The sequence below is a fragment of the Astatotilapia calliptera genome, chromosome 7 (genome assembly GCF_900246225.1).
Source record: "Astatotilapia calliptera chromosome 7, fAstCal1.2, whole genome shotgun sequence".
Taxonomy (NCBI): Eukaryota; Metazoa; Chordata; class Actinopteri; order Cichliformes; family Cichlidae; genus Astatotilapia; species Astatotilapia calliptera.
Genome location: NC_039308.1, coordinates 23,430,906 through 23,445,876, shown reverse-complemented (window position 1 = coordinate 23,445,876; position 14,971 = coordinate 23,430,906). Strand labels below are relative to the sequence as shown.

The window sequence follows — 14,971 nt, the reverse complement described above, 5'->3', positions numbered from 1 at the left end:
CAGCTTCCATTTTTCTGATCTTTTTGACAATCAGCACTTTGATTGTGTGTTAAGTCAGAAGGTTACTGGCAACGCAACCGTGTAAACAAACAGTTCAGCAAGCAATTAATTAAACTACTGTCATAGCGAGTCCTGCACATGCCTGTGAACACAGCTCTAATTATCTTAACTGTCACCATTCCCAGATCTCTCAGTCAGACCGCTAACTAACGTGTTGAAGATCAAAAGTCTGTGGCAAGTCCAACCTAGACTTGGAACTAAACTATCTTATTGGCATTTCTCTCACCCACTCTCTCTCCCCCCGTTTTCTCCTCCTCTCTCGCGCACTCTCTCTTCCTGTCTTTATAAAACTGCATTCAGCCCGAGCTCACTCACCGTGGAGAAGCACACAAGGAAGGTCTGCTCTTCACACTCCTCACACACTCAACTCGTCATTGCACTGAGAAACAGCAGCACAGGTAGGTTATCAGCTGATTGTTTTTTAAGGAATTTTCATGTTATTGTATTCTTTTTTATTTTATTTTATTTTCAGCTGCACCTTAAGCAGTAGTAGTAACATTTTTCTTTTTCCAAGTGCATAAAAATATGTAATTAGAACAGAAACGAGTGTTTCCTGTTTTTCAAGCTTTTCCAGTCACATGTAACACAAGCCTCACAGGTAGGGGCTTATGTTAGGTAATTTCAGAATATTATATATATATATGGCAATTGCATGCTTATCCACATTTTTTTTTCAATTAATGCATATAAAGGTATACATTGTTGTGAGCTAATAGCTTTGCATGCCAGACCTCTTTTATGATGCTTCTTGGCATTTTCATCCAAGGGCCTACAGCTGGATTTCTAACATAAAATCAGATTGCAAATAAGTGCTGGCATGGACATGTGAAGCTTTGTATTGTTGAAGGGTGAGTGTGTGAACACAAAGGAACCAAAAAGACCTGTGTATGTCATCTAACGCTAAAAAAAAGTATATTGGAACAGTGATATGAAATATCTATTAGTCTGTCAAAAAGTTTAGATTTGTAATCATGTAAATTGCAAATATCTGAATGAGAAGAAATTGGCATCTTTTTAGATAGAAAGTGAGATAGTTAGATAAATAGAAATCATATATATATATATATATATATATATATATATATATATATATATATATATATATATATATATATATATATATATTTTTTTTTTTTTTTTTAAATTGTCATTTTTTTAAATTAATTTTTTTTAAATAAATAACAAAACACTAGTAAATGAGAAGTGCTGGAAGGGTGTACAAACCTGTATCTGGGATGGACATATGAGAAAGATGAGGCTGCTGGAGAGCTGGCGGGTTATCTGAAATCTTACACAATGAAAAACATCAGCATAGCAACAGGACACAAGGTGGTGGTCACCCTGCATTAGCGAAGACTCTCACGGGCAGAAATTCTGCAGCAGGCAGATGTTTCTAGATATCAGAATCAGAATCAGAAAGGGTTTTATTGCCAAATGTTGAGTGGGTTTACAACATTAGGAAATTGCTGCGGTGCTTCAGTGCAAACATACTGTTATAAATTAATCTTAAATAGACATGAAAATAAAAATGAGAATAAGAATTAAAAGTGCTAAGTAGACAGATAGATATATACATGATATATACACGAGTGCAGGTGGTGATCAGTGCCAAACATGGAATGATGCAGTGAACACAGCGTAGGGTCATGTGTTAGTGGTGGGAACAGTCATACGGTTATTGTTATATTGTTATATCCGGGCTCTTCTGCAGATGTACAACATAATGAGCTTTGGACACGAAACAAAAATAGGTAGCAGATGAAAGAGACATAAAGCCTTATTTTGAGAAGTATTTGGAAGAACTCCAACAGCATCATCAGCTGAGAATCACCAAAAACCTGTGAAACCCTGATACCCCTATGTACAGTACAATACACAGAATTCTGTCAGAAGTGATCTTTCTGAAAGATGAGAGCTTATTTGCCCGTCTGTAAAGCAAGACAAGCTCCTCACCTGAGATCAGAGCTTTGTAGGAACCCTGCAGCAGGTTCTGGGTTCCTACAAAGCTCTGATGTAAAATAAACCCAAACAAATCAATGCATTAATATTGGGTTAGATATAGAGACAATAACATTAAACCTTCATCCACATAAGAGCTGTTGAAAGTTCTCTAAAATGCTTTTATTAAACATAAAAAAATGCATATAATAGCAGTTTAATTTGTTGTTGTTTACCTTTTTTCACTTATACAACGTTTATTGATAGCACTTTATATTTTGTCCCTTTGGAGCTCTTTTGGTGCACAAGACTCCATCATTTTTTCTCCTTATTCACATTCAGGTTACTATGTCATTTGGTTTGAGCCTCATTTGTGTGGAAAGTAATTTGGGGGAGCAAAGTACTTTTTATTTGTGCAGATCTGGGCCCGTATCCCTAAAGAATCTTTGTGCAAAAAGTGGCTCCTAGCGGCCAAATTCTAAGAAAATTCTCAGAGTCATGACGTTTTCTTAGAATTTCCCCTAAAAGTGACACGACAATCCCAGTTAATATAAAAGCTATTCCTCAAGATTACTAGCGCTTAAAAGGGCTCCTAAGGCGAGATCTGCTAAGAGCAGGGAAGAGGACTTTTAGTGGCTTAGGAGTTCCCCTAAGCAGCTGCACAAAATGGCCAACAGAAGAGGCAGGAGAGATGTCCTGCAAGCACTGGATGACAGGGAATTATTGAGATGCTACAGATTGGATCGTGCAGGAATCATGTTTGTGGTGGATCTCCTTAGAGATGCAATTACCTCACCAACTCGACGCCACAACGCTATTACACCGGAGACGAAAGTAATCACAACCCCGAGGTATTTGGCAACCGGGAAAATGCAACAATGCAGCAGTGATGACTTGGGTCTGCAATCACAGACATTGCTAAAAGCTGAGCCATGTTACCCTCGTTAAGACCACACTGGACTTCTACTTCATTAAGGACAGCCTCTTGAGATAGGCCATCTCGTTTTCAACGGGGTCCATATGGGAGTGAAAGTACAAAATATGCCAGCTAGGATATTAATATGAGCAAATAAGACACGAATCATTATTTGAACAGGGTGTAATGAGTTTAAGTTTTCACATATTTTAGATTCTAATGGCTATAACCCCTACAGCTTACTATTCATTTTCCAGATATTTTCTTGAATGTGAAATATTATTTACAATTACAGTCAGCATAAGATTAGAGTGTATAATATGTTTATTGATTTGAGGGTACATCCTTTGCTCATTATCACCAAAAGCTCATTTCCATCAAACTTGTAGGATCAACCAATCACGGCTTTTGAAATGATGACTCATACCTAGCAACGGGGTCAACCACACCTCCTCACTAAGATAGGATTTTCCATCCATTCCTTGCTCAGAGTTCACTGAAAATGTTCTGGAATCACTTCTAAGCTAAAACTCCTGGCAAGGAATTTTTAGGTTAAGTTAGGAGCTCTCTGAGAGGATTCTCAGAATCTTTAGGGATACGGGCCCTGATCTTTTTAACCACATTTAAAGCACCAGGGTCAGTCTTTTAGACCTGTCAACATCCATTTGGCAAATCGTCACTGAAAGAAAATGCACTCTACAAGCATGAAAAAGCCCTGTGATACATACAAATTATGGAGTGCATAATTTCTTCACTGCCGAAATCTGTAAGAGGTTCAAAGGAGAGACTTGTATTCAATTGTACCTGAAAAGAACAAAATCCTGAACAAGTACCAGCAAACTATGGAGGAAATCTGATCAAATTTTACAATCTTTTCATTTGTTCACACTCTTGGTGAACATTAGGATAAGCTGTCAGAATCAGTCCTTTGCATCAATGGCAGAATTGAATGAAAAAAAAAGGCCTTGACAAGGTACAGTTCAGTCCTTAGTTATTCGGTGTACTGCTACACTAAAGAGCAGTATAAGTGTCAAGTGTAAAAAGAACAGAATGAGTACAGAAAGTCACAGTCTGTGCTGCAGCTGCAAATGATGCAATCTGGTGAGGTAAAAAGGACAGAAATATTTTCATGAAATTATGTGCAAAAACAAAACAACCACAATAATAAACCTCATCGATTCTGACTGCGCTCCTTTTAGACTTCATTTCAAAACACTACTGCTTTGCAGAGGGGCTTCTGTTTCATCATCTATTTGCAAATTACTACATTTAGATAATTACACGACACATTGCATCAGCAAGCTGGCTTCAAAATCAGGCTGTGAAGTTATTTTGCACAGGAGATTTAATATGTAGAAATTCAGAAATTTTCATCCATATAATGGCAGCCCATTGCAATTTTGAGGAGGTTACCAGCCTTGTAAACTCAACATGATGCGTAGAAGAGCTAGTTTGATTGATAAATTAGTGTACATTTGTTTTCCTTCGTTTCTTTTTCATTCCATCTGGTGGTGTTCCAGTTGTCAGCTTCAAGGACAGGTTTAACATCGATGATGATAAATCAGCGAGTTTTGGCTCGCTGATTTAAAACAGTTTTTTACTAGTTAAATATCTGTAGTTCTTTTAAGTCTTCCACAAGTCTTCGAACCACGGAGCAAAGAGGTGTTCGGTCCCACCTTACACATGTGAAGCTGTTCCTGGTTCCACTTTTCAGGCACACAAAAACAAGGAAGTCGTTAATTTAATTTTACGCTTAAATGTTTCCTCCCGTTAATTAATTAACTTGCAATTCCTTCTCTGCTAGATGGCATGTGACAATAACCGGAAAGGGAAGCAACATTTTAATCAATTAATATAATGCATAAAAATGGAGCTTGGATTGACTGGATAAAATTGAGATTTTACCTTTGGAAAAGTTAGAATGTCGTGTCGTTTCACTGCTTTTTGTTTTTTGTTTTTATAGTGCAGTTACTGGCAGACTGATTCTGCTCCCATGGAGGGTAATCACAGTGGTTTGACTGGAAGCACACAACCATCTTTGCTAGAAAGACAGACTGATGGGCACATTTATGAAGTTGCAGTACAAACCAACTCCACCAACCGCAGCTCCCAGTTTGCAGACGTGGCCTTGCTGCAAACTTTCAAACCTCTCATCATCCCCTTTTACGTTCTAGTCGTGGTGGTGGGTGTCTTTGGGAATTACCTGCTTCTTTATGTCATCTGCCGAACCCGAAAGATGCACAACGTCACCAACTTTTTCATTGGAAATCTGGCCTTCTCTGACATGCTCATGTGTGTCACCTGCGTCCCCTTTACTCTCGCCTACGCCTTCAACCCTCATGGTTGGGTTTTCGGGCGCACCATGTGCTATCTGGTGTTTCTCGTCCAACCTGTCACAGTGTATGTTTCAGTCTTCACACTCACTGCTATTGCTGTGGACAGGTGAGTGCTCCTTGTGGCATATGAGATCTTCTTTAGATCAAAATTGAAGATTTGAATTATTTGAATTGTTTTAAATGTTTTTCCCTTTGTCTTTCCCTCTTTCTCTCTCTTGCTCTGTACATATATATGTATATATCTCACAGACAATTAGAAAGGCTTGAAAACGCATCACATCTCAATGGCAAAAAAAACCCTCTTAGATATCTACACTGATATGGACTGGGTAATGTGTTTGATACAAAAGGCTGCCGCATCATTTGATGGAAATAAAAATGATCAGACCCTGAAAACACCCCAAATATCAAAATGAGAAATTGATGCAGCAGGTCAGATCATTTTGTCGAAATTTCATTGCAGCAACTTAAAATAGTGTTCAGCAGTTTGTACCGATCCCACGCTTGTATGCATGTCTGAAAATGTCGAGGGATCCTCCGAATGAGAAGATGGCTGAAGTCCTGATTTCCTCCTAGATCCTGGACAGTTTGAGGTGTAGCCTGGCAGAATCAGATGGACTGAAACATAATGTCCCAGAGGTGTTCTATTGAATTTAAGTTAGTCAAGCCTGGGGGACAGTCAGTGGTATCAATTGCTTCATCCTTCAGGAGCTGCCTACATACTGTCATCACATGACGTGGATTGTCATTGTCATGCACCACGAGGAACCCAGGACCCACTGCACCAATGTAGGGTCTGACAATGGGTCCAAGGATTTCATCCTGATACCTAATAGCACACAAGTTGCTCTTGGCCAGCCTACAGAGGTCTGTGCATCCCTCCCCAGACCATCACTGACTCACCATCAAACAGGCCATGTTAAACGAGGTTATAGGCCACATAACCTTCTCCACAGCTTCTCCAGACACCTTTCACGTCTGTCACATGTACTCAGGGTGAACCCGCTCTCATCTGTTGTAAGCACGGGATGCGAGTGGTGGATCTGCCAGTTCAGATATTCTATGGCAAATGTAAATTGGGCTCCACGGTGCCAGGCAGTGAATACTGTGGAGGATGCCGGATCCTAAGGGCATCTCTGTGAAGTCTGTTTCTGATTGTTGGAACATTCACACTGGTGTTCTGCTGGAGTTCATTTTGTAGGGCTTTGGCTCTGGCAGTGCTCATCCTGTTCCTCCTTGCACAAAGGACCAGATATTGGTCCTGCTGATGGTTTAAGCGCTTTCTACAGCCCCATCCAGCTCTACTAGAGTATGTGCCTGACTCCTGAAGTCTCCTCCATGATTTTCAGACTGCTGGAAGACACAGTAAAGCTTCTGGCATGGCACAAATTGATGAGTCATCCTGGAGGAGCTGGACTACCTGTGCTACCTCTGTTGGGTCCAGGTATCGCCTTGGGCTACCAGCAGTGAAACTGATCCTAAATGTGAGAAAAGATGTAAAACCAGTCCTGTTTTGGGGATTGTCTCACTTTTGCTCTTCTAGTGTGACAATTGTTAATTTCATTAACAGCAAAAGCGCTGAAACTCATGAAGAACTGCATTTTTTTGTTGTTGTTTCATGATCTGAAACATGGACAAAGTGTGACAAATATGTAAAAAAAAAAGTAAAAAAAGAATAGAAAGACATCAGGAAAGGAACAAATACTTCACAGTATATATGAGAGAACTGTAAATTTGATTATAAATTGCAATTATAACTCATTATGATTACTTGGAAATGAGACATTAGTTTAGAAATTAGGCAGATATGAAGGGAGACTGATTACTGAGTGTTTCCTTTTCATTGAGGTGACACTTAAACAATAAAGATTTTCCACTGAATGCATTAATTCATTTACATGAGCTCCAGACCCAGACATAACATAATTATTCAGCTGTATAGAGTGTTCATCATTAAACCCCTGAGACATGCAACAGACCTCAGGTTTGAACAGGTCTGCTCACTGGACCCATGAAAAATTCATTGATCTTTAGTTAAGTTTTCAATTGTACTTTGCATTCTGCAATGTCTCCTCCTTCTAAGGGGAAGACATTAACATGAAATGAAAAGTCCCTTTACTTTTACAGAGAATATAATGCTGCTGTCATTTTGTGATGCACAACTGGGTTCAGTTTTAAAGTGTAAAATATAAATAATTCACTCTTTTTCCTCGTGGACTGTGCAGGTCACGGAGTCCACTCTGTCTTTTCTAACAAATTTGATTGTCCTTCAGTGAAGCACGTCGAATGCAAAGTAACTGGTTATGAGAAAATGATTCAACTTAACATTTATAGCCAATATTAAGTAACGCCACTGCCAATGAGCTTGAGTATTATAATTGTAGGAGTTCACGACTGCATTAATAGCCATTCATTAATTAAGCATGAGCACCTTCCCTTTCTTTTTTATAAAGTACTATTCCTTATTCATTGCAGATATTATGCAACAGTTCACCCCCTGAAGAAGCGGACCTCTGTGGCGACCTGTGCCTCTGTCCTTACTGGGATCTGGCTTCTGTCTTGTGGCCTGGTAGCTCCAGCAGTGACCCACACCTATCATGTTGAATTCAAAGAGGAAGGCTTCACTATCTGTGAGGAGTTCTGGTTGGGTCAGGAAAAAGAAAGACGTGCTTATGCGTACAGCACCCTGCTGGTTACTTACGTCCTCCCGCTTTCGGCTGTTTTTGTCTCTTATCTCTGCATCACTGTCAAACTGAGGAACTGCGTTGCTCCAGGCCACAGGACGCAGGACCAGGCAGGCGCTCAGCAGGCTCGCAAAAGAAAGATCTTTCGCCTGGTCGCTCTCCTGGTGTCTGCCTTTGCGGTGTGCTGGCTTCCTATTCACGTGTTCAACGTGCTGAGAGACATTGACATTCACCTCATTAACAAGCGTTACTTTTTGCTCATCCAATTGCTGTGCCACCTGTGCGCCATGAGCTCCTCCTGCTGTAACCCCTTCCTGTACGCCTGGCTTCACGACCGCTTCCGCACCGAGCTGCGGAAGATGTTCAAGTGCCATCATCGCATTGGAGTGCCTGCCAATCACTGTGCCGCCAGCGTGGTATTGTAATTGACTAGTGAAGAGCATCCTCTGTCGTTAATTTAGTGTCACTTACTGACTCATCCTGAGCGCAAGTGGAAACACAGGTCTCACCAGCAAACCATTCCACCTAAACATTCGTGGTAATGCAGTCATTGGTTATAAAACGGGATGGGGGTGAATCTCAGGTGATTTATTTCCTGGGTAGCATGAAAATGTGCATTCATTTTCTTAGGAATCACATCTGTTAAATGGCACGATCAGTCGTGTTTAGGTGGGAGTAGCACCTGTTTATTTGTGTAAAAGGCTGATCATTTAAGCTAAGAGCGGCGAAAACTCAGAGGACCCAAACCAGGCTAAGGCAAGCATGAGTGCATGCAGCTACTTTTGTGGCTACTTAGATCCGCACATTTCCTTTCTATGGGTTGCCATGTGCCACGAGCTGAAAGATAAGAATCTCTGCTAACACGGGGGGAGGGGGCATATCAGCAGCAGATTTCATAAATATCAGACGGTTAGACTACTCTGTCATGGACCACAGTGCTGTTTGAAAAGAAATGTTAATATTAAAAAAAAATGTTTGTAATTATTTGTTTAATAGTAATATTTCCAGTGAATTACAGGAGATAAGATCAGAAGGGTTTCAGCTTTTAATCAAAAATGACAGAGAACATGTCAGACGGGTGCAGCTTTACTGGATATGAATAGCACATTAAACCATGAGTTCAAATTGCATTTGGAAACCACAAAGGTGGTTGTTTGCACCAGGGGGGCTGGTGTCAGAGCTAATCTTTGTGTAGTGCAAAATTAAATTCATCAGCTTGGTCCCTAAGGCCCACATTTCCTGTATTTGATAAATATGCGGCTTAAGTCATCAAATTATTTTTGATAGCATAATATAATTGCTGCAGAAAAATAATCATACTGTGGCAGTTGGCTCGATGTTGCTTTTTCTGTGCTGTGGTTTCTCTTGCTTCCACTGGCTTTTGGAAATTTGCACATAATGGGAAAGACTGGTTATCCAGGCAGAAAATGTGAAAAAAAAAAAAGAAAGAAAGAAAGAAAGAAAGAAAGAAAGAAAGAAAGAAAGAAAGAAAGAAAGAAAGAAAGAAAGAAAGAAAGAAGTCATGTTAATGCAGCTTTCTAATAAAATTGTCTACTGCATTTACCAACATGTTACACTGAACTGATAACAGATGAGCTGCCTGTTGTTTACACCGTCTTTAATCCAGTTTTATTTAGTTTGCACAGCAGATGTTATGCTTCTTGCTTTGTGTTCTCTGTGTGCACATCTGTGCCTCTGCAGCAGAGTCAACACATTTCAAATGTTACAGCGTGCTCTCTCTTTTTTTTGTTGCTTTTTTCCCTATCATATTCTTATATTAAAGGACACAGTATAAATACTTTGCAAAAAAAAGTGTTATAATGACCACACAATGTTTAAAATGATATAAATAATGTGGTGTGGCATGTAACAACAGTATACTGTAATGTGTAGCATGGAAAATCTGAGATTAAATCCAGAGATGAAATGACCTTGCTGTTTCTGACCGGCCTGTGTGATGGCAGTAACGGGAAGCAAATTATATCCAACTTGGTCAGAGTGCAGCTGCACAGCTGAATTTACTAATTAAATGGAAGAGGAGGATGAAAAGTGTTGTCTGCATATCAATTAGGCCTGTTAGGACACTGAAAAATGTGATAATTTATTGATCTCCCCAATCACGTCAGAGAACTTGCTACTTGCCAACAAAGATGTTCGCTTCCTGCAGTGGTTGTTTTTCAGCAGGACAACACCCAGTTAAGTAGGTGAAAATTTTATCATCAACTCATTCAGTCATGTATGATTTTGTTTATTTAATTTTTGTGTTTTACTTTTAACCTGCAAGCTGATGAATTTTTTTTTTCAATATTATCTGTGTTTTTTCTTGTTTGTTTTGTTTTTAACAGAGAAGGGAAATCATCATTTTGGGCTGTCTTTTTAAGTGGATTATTAGAAAATGTTGGCAAGTGTGATTATCAAAATGGATTTATAAACCACACAGGATCAACACACAGCACATGTCTGATGTTAAAAACATTAAGCTGCAAAAGTCTTCATTTTTTTTATTTTCCAGCCAGACTTTCTTTTCATTTTGTGAGGTGGTCTTGAGCACTAAGACTTTTTTGTTTGGACATTTGTTGCTATTTTGCTCATTTTCAGTCCAGTCCTTACCTTTATAGGAATGTCGCATTTGCTAATACACTTAAAAGGCACCTAACTCGAGGGATGAATCAGTAATGTGTCTGTACATAGCAGATAACTTAACGAAGAATTCACTTAATAAGTGTATGTTGTAGTTCTTTGTCACTAGCAGCATGTTGCAAAGCTCATAGTCATTTCTTTAAATTTCTTCCCTTCAGTCTTTGAAAAATGCCAAAGATAGCACAGTTTTACGGGCATAAAATAATATTTTTACACCAACATTGTGATTCCCAAAGAGCTAACACCTGAAAACCTGCTAAATCTCCACATGGTGTGCAATGTGTCCTTAAAATATGAAGTAATTAGACTAGTGGAAGATAAAAGAAAATAGTTAGGCCAAGAAACCCCCCTCAGGTGAACAGTATCTGAAAGTCATGTCCTTAAGAAAAAAGACAAGGGAAAATCCAGCAAAGACCGGATACAAGACCCGAGAGATGCATCTGGCCCTTTATTTGGCTGCCACAAAGCCATTCTTAAGGACAGCAAACACAGGGTGAAAAGGCTGAGATATGCCAAATTACACAAGAGCTGGATTGAAAATCAGTGACAACAGGTTTTATGAACTGATGAATACGAATTTGACATTTTTAGTTCAAAATAAGCATTAGTAAGTACAAAGGTCAGGAGAGAAGTACAACAGTGAGTGTCTACAGCCATCTGTAAAACACACTAGAAGCTGTGTCATGGTTTCGACTGCATTTCATCCAGTGGTGGAAAGCATCTATCTGAAAAGTATCTGATTGGCAACAGCTTCATTTTTCAGCATGACAGTGATCCTAAATACACTGCCAATGCGGTAAAACCATACCTGGATAGAAACATACGCAATGGTACTAATTATCAGTCATGGATTGGCCTCCCCAAAGTTCAAACCTAAACATAACTGAAGCAGTGTGGGATCATATTTGACAGTAAACAGAACAAAAGACAGCCAACATCCGAAGAAGAGCTTTAAATATCCATGAAGAACTACTCCTAAAGACTACTTAAAGAAATTACAAGAAATCTTCAGGCGGTGTTGAAGAACAAAGGTGGTACCTAATATGCTGTATTTCCATGTATGTTTATGTTTCAATAAATCACTGCACATATATCCATTTTCCTAACAAAACATAAGGAAATGAGAGGTAGCTCCAGAATTTTGCAAAGTGCTCTAACAAATAAACACTAAAGTATACACTTTAACTTCATTTACCAAAACTTTAAAACAAAGGCTTTGAAGTGCAACAGCAGGACATGTAATTTGTCAGATAATTAAAATGCTGCAAAAGGCAACAAAGGTGCAAACACACCAGAGAGGTTGAGTTCAATGACTCCAGTTAAGAGGAAAATTATCCACAGAGACCAAAAACTTGCACCAGTAAACATGCTTTTTGATCAAGGGTTTAAACGGGATGTGATAGGTGGGGTTAGGCTAAGATCCTGTGTAGCATGATGATTTGGATTGTGAGCCCCAGTAGAGTTTTCTTTGTGTGCACGCTGTGATCAGCTGACCTGTTTTTTTGGGGGGGGTTTTTGGATTTAGACAATTTATTCAACAACATTTAAGAATATTACACGAGCTATCATGGCAGCATTCTCACCAAGTACAAAATTAATACAAAAGATAGCATTTTACGAGTGAAAATAAAAAGCATGACCAGCATAAATTTAAATTGATAACCGCTACGGTTGCTGAAATTGATCAATCATTAATAATAAAAAATAATCTATAATGAATTTCACTTAAAGGTGCCTGTCATCAACAGACAACAGCAAACTCTTCTTTGATTGTTTTCCTTTAAAGAAAAGCCACATTTATGCTTGTTGTTGTGGGAGTTTTCCATTTAAATAAAGCCTGCAGACGAGCAGTGAGCGGTAGCTAACATTCTTTAATCCAAACACACAAAGAACAGAAAACCAAGCTTGTGGAGAGCATGACCGCGGGGCAGACGGTCAGCAGAGTCTCCCTGAGCCTAGCATGGCTCTCAGTTAAATACCTTCTCCAGGAACAAAAGGCAGTACGCAGCTATTTCACACCTTAAGGTTCACACTCCCTTGCTACCTCCCAGAGTCCTCAAAGAGACAAAAGACTCTTCCCGTGGAGTGGTCTTCTTCCCCCCAACTTCCTTACTACACCCCCACCATTTGTCTTACAGTATGGGTGTCAGACATGTTAAAATCCAGTGGCACCAAGGCATCATACAATAAAATAATGTGATTAATACATAAGTAAAAGAAAATCTATACATGCTCTTTTACCTTTTTTACTTGGTTGTCTGCACCCTACCACTAGCTCTACCAATCCATCTCAGTGCTCACTGCCAAGTAAGCTGTTTAGCATTCACTAAACAGCTTAAAATTTTCATACTTGGAATAACACAAGTTGATTATAATTCAATTTGTTTTTCCAAGTGTTTTCACAACATAAATTAACTCTCATCTTCCTCTCCTGTCCTCTAACATCAGTTCTTTATATTATCACACATTAGGCTTTCTCTCAATGGAAAATACACATTTCTTTTATCGCGCTCCCATTTTTCAGGACTTGTTAGATGGCTATAATACAGAATTTCCACAACATCAGCTGTGACATCTGTGTGCATGAAAGCATGAAGGGGATAAGAAGGAAAACAGGATGCGCAGAGGGTGCAAGCAGGACCGTGGGATGCCACTTTTTAATTTGAGCAAGTACCTCAGTGCGATCAGCTGAAAAGACTGCCAGGCTGCAGCACAGGAAAAATAATGGTGCTTTGTATTATTATGTATTTAACCACACAATCAGATTTAAGTCATAATTAGCAGAAAATGCCAGAACGTCATTCCAGATCACTCTGTCCCACTTCAACACCAGTTTTTTAAGCTGTAAAGCTGGATTATTTCTTTATACATCTATGAGGACTGACTGAGTTTTGAAGTCACACTACAAGAGGAACCCCAGTTTTGGGCACTTATTTTGTGGGTTTGATTTTTAAGTTCTCAGGTTTGCCACTTATGTGAATCTTTTATTATGTATTGTGGGAATTTTGAGTTTTAAGACGCATTGTGTTCAATAACAATAATTTTCAAACAGATATTTCCTGTTTCAACAAACTTTTTCACTGAAGTGAAACGAAAATTGGACGTTTACTCAACACAATGTAGCCTCAGGACAACAGGCTTTTTCCACAGCAGATTCCTCATAGTTGGAAATGCTCATATTAGTGGTAACCTTAAAGCGTCCCTTTATTGTATTAAGGAAATCCTTGTAGTTCATACAACAAAGAGACAGGACACACACAACCTGAATGTACTTCAATATGTCAACATGACTTCAGCAAAAAGGGCTTATTATACTTCACAGGTCTCATATCTCAGGTAGAATTTGTGATGTTGTCACAAAAATGGTCTGTCAGGGGAAAAAAAATTAATTGAAATTTATGGTTTTGATGTTCGGGCGAGTTTCTTTCCATGTCCATCTGATATATGAGGCATTTCATACATAATATGCAGAAGAAAGCTCTTTCAAATGGTGTCCATTAGTGTGAGAAATTTGATCTTATTAAACTGGATCACATGTTAGGAACTACCAGAGTCATACTCAAACCTTAAACCCAATGCCTGTTCAGCTGCTCTTTAAACTTTAAACTGGGCATTGGAATGAAGAAGTGAGGTGACTTAAGTGACTTTAAATGTAGCATTAATACTAGTGCTGCTATTTCAGAGTATATCAGAAACTACTGACCTACTGGGATTTTCACACACTGCCATCTCTGGGGTTTAGAGACTATTGGTCGGAAAAAGAGAAAATACCCAGTGAGTGGCAGTTCTCTCGGTTGACACCAGAAGTCAGAGGTGGACAGTTAAACCAATTCAACTTAATAAACATGAATGGAAAGTTTATAGGAAGAACTTGTTACAACCAACATATGCAGAAGAGCATCTTGAAACAGATGTACTACAACAGCAGAAGACCACACGGTGCCACTCCTGACAGCTAAGGTCAGAAAACCGAGGCTACAATTCAAACAGGACATGACAAGACTGGAAAAATGTGCTACCTCATCTGATCTCTCATCATAATAAACATGCCTCTACCATGCCTTGTACCAGTGCTTCAACCTTTTGGTGGTGCTGTAATGGTGTGGGGATCCCTTAATATCAATTGAGCATCATTTAAACTCCACAACCCACCTCAGTGTTGTTGCTGACCATGTCTAGCCCTTTAGGACCACAGTCTTCTTGAACATGACGATAAGCTTTTAAATAGCCTCCAAAATTTGAGAAATGTTTCCAGCATCTTGTTGAATCTATATGTTTGTTTGCTGTGGACTCAGCAGTAATTGCTCTATTTATAGCCATGTGTTATTTCACTGATAAGAGCTCTAATATAAAAGAACAAACAGAAAAGCCATCCAAAAATCATAAAATGTACACGG

General features: G+C 39.1%; 1 protein-coding gene across 2 annotated transcripts; it reads left to right on the top strand.

Annotated features, from left to right (window-relative positions):
- Positions 1 to 374: 374 nt before the first annotated feature.
- On the top strand, positions 375 to 9,358 carry prlhr2b (prolactin releasing hormone receptor 2b). 2 transcript variants are annotated; one of them, XM_026173941.1, is made up of 3 exons: positions 375 to 458; positions 4,878 to 5,356; positions 7,726 to 9,358. In XM_026173941.1, exons 2-3 carry the CDS (start codon positions 4,908 to 4,910, stop codon positions 8,357 to 8,359), a joined length of 1,083 nt encoding a protein of 360 aa, XP_026029726.1. In that variant the 5' UTR covers positions 375 to 458; positions 4,878 to 4,907; the 3' UTR covers positions 8,360 to 9,358. The 2 variants fall into 2 exon arrangements, with proteins under 2 accessions (XP_026029726.1, XP_026029727.1); XM_026173942.1 differs by lacking the exon at positions 375 to 458 and having other exon boundaries at positions 4,858 to 5,356.
- Positions 9,359 to 14,971: the final 5,613 nt, after the last annotated feature.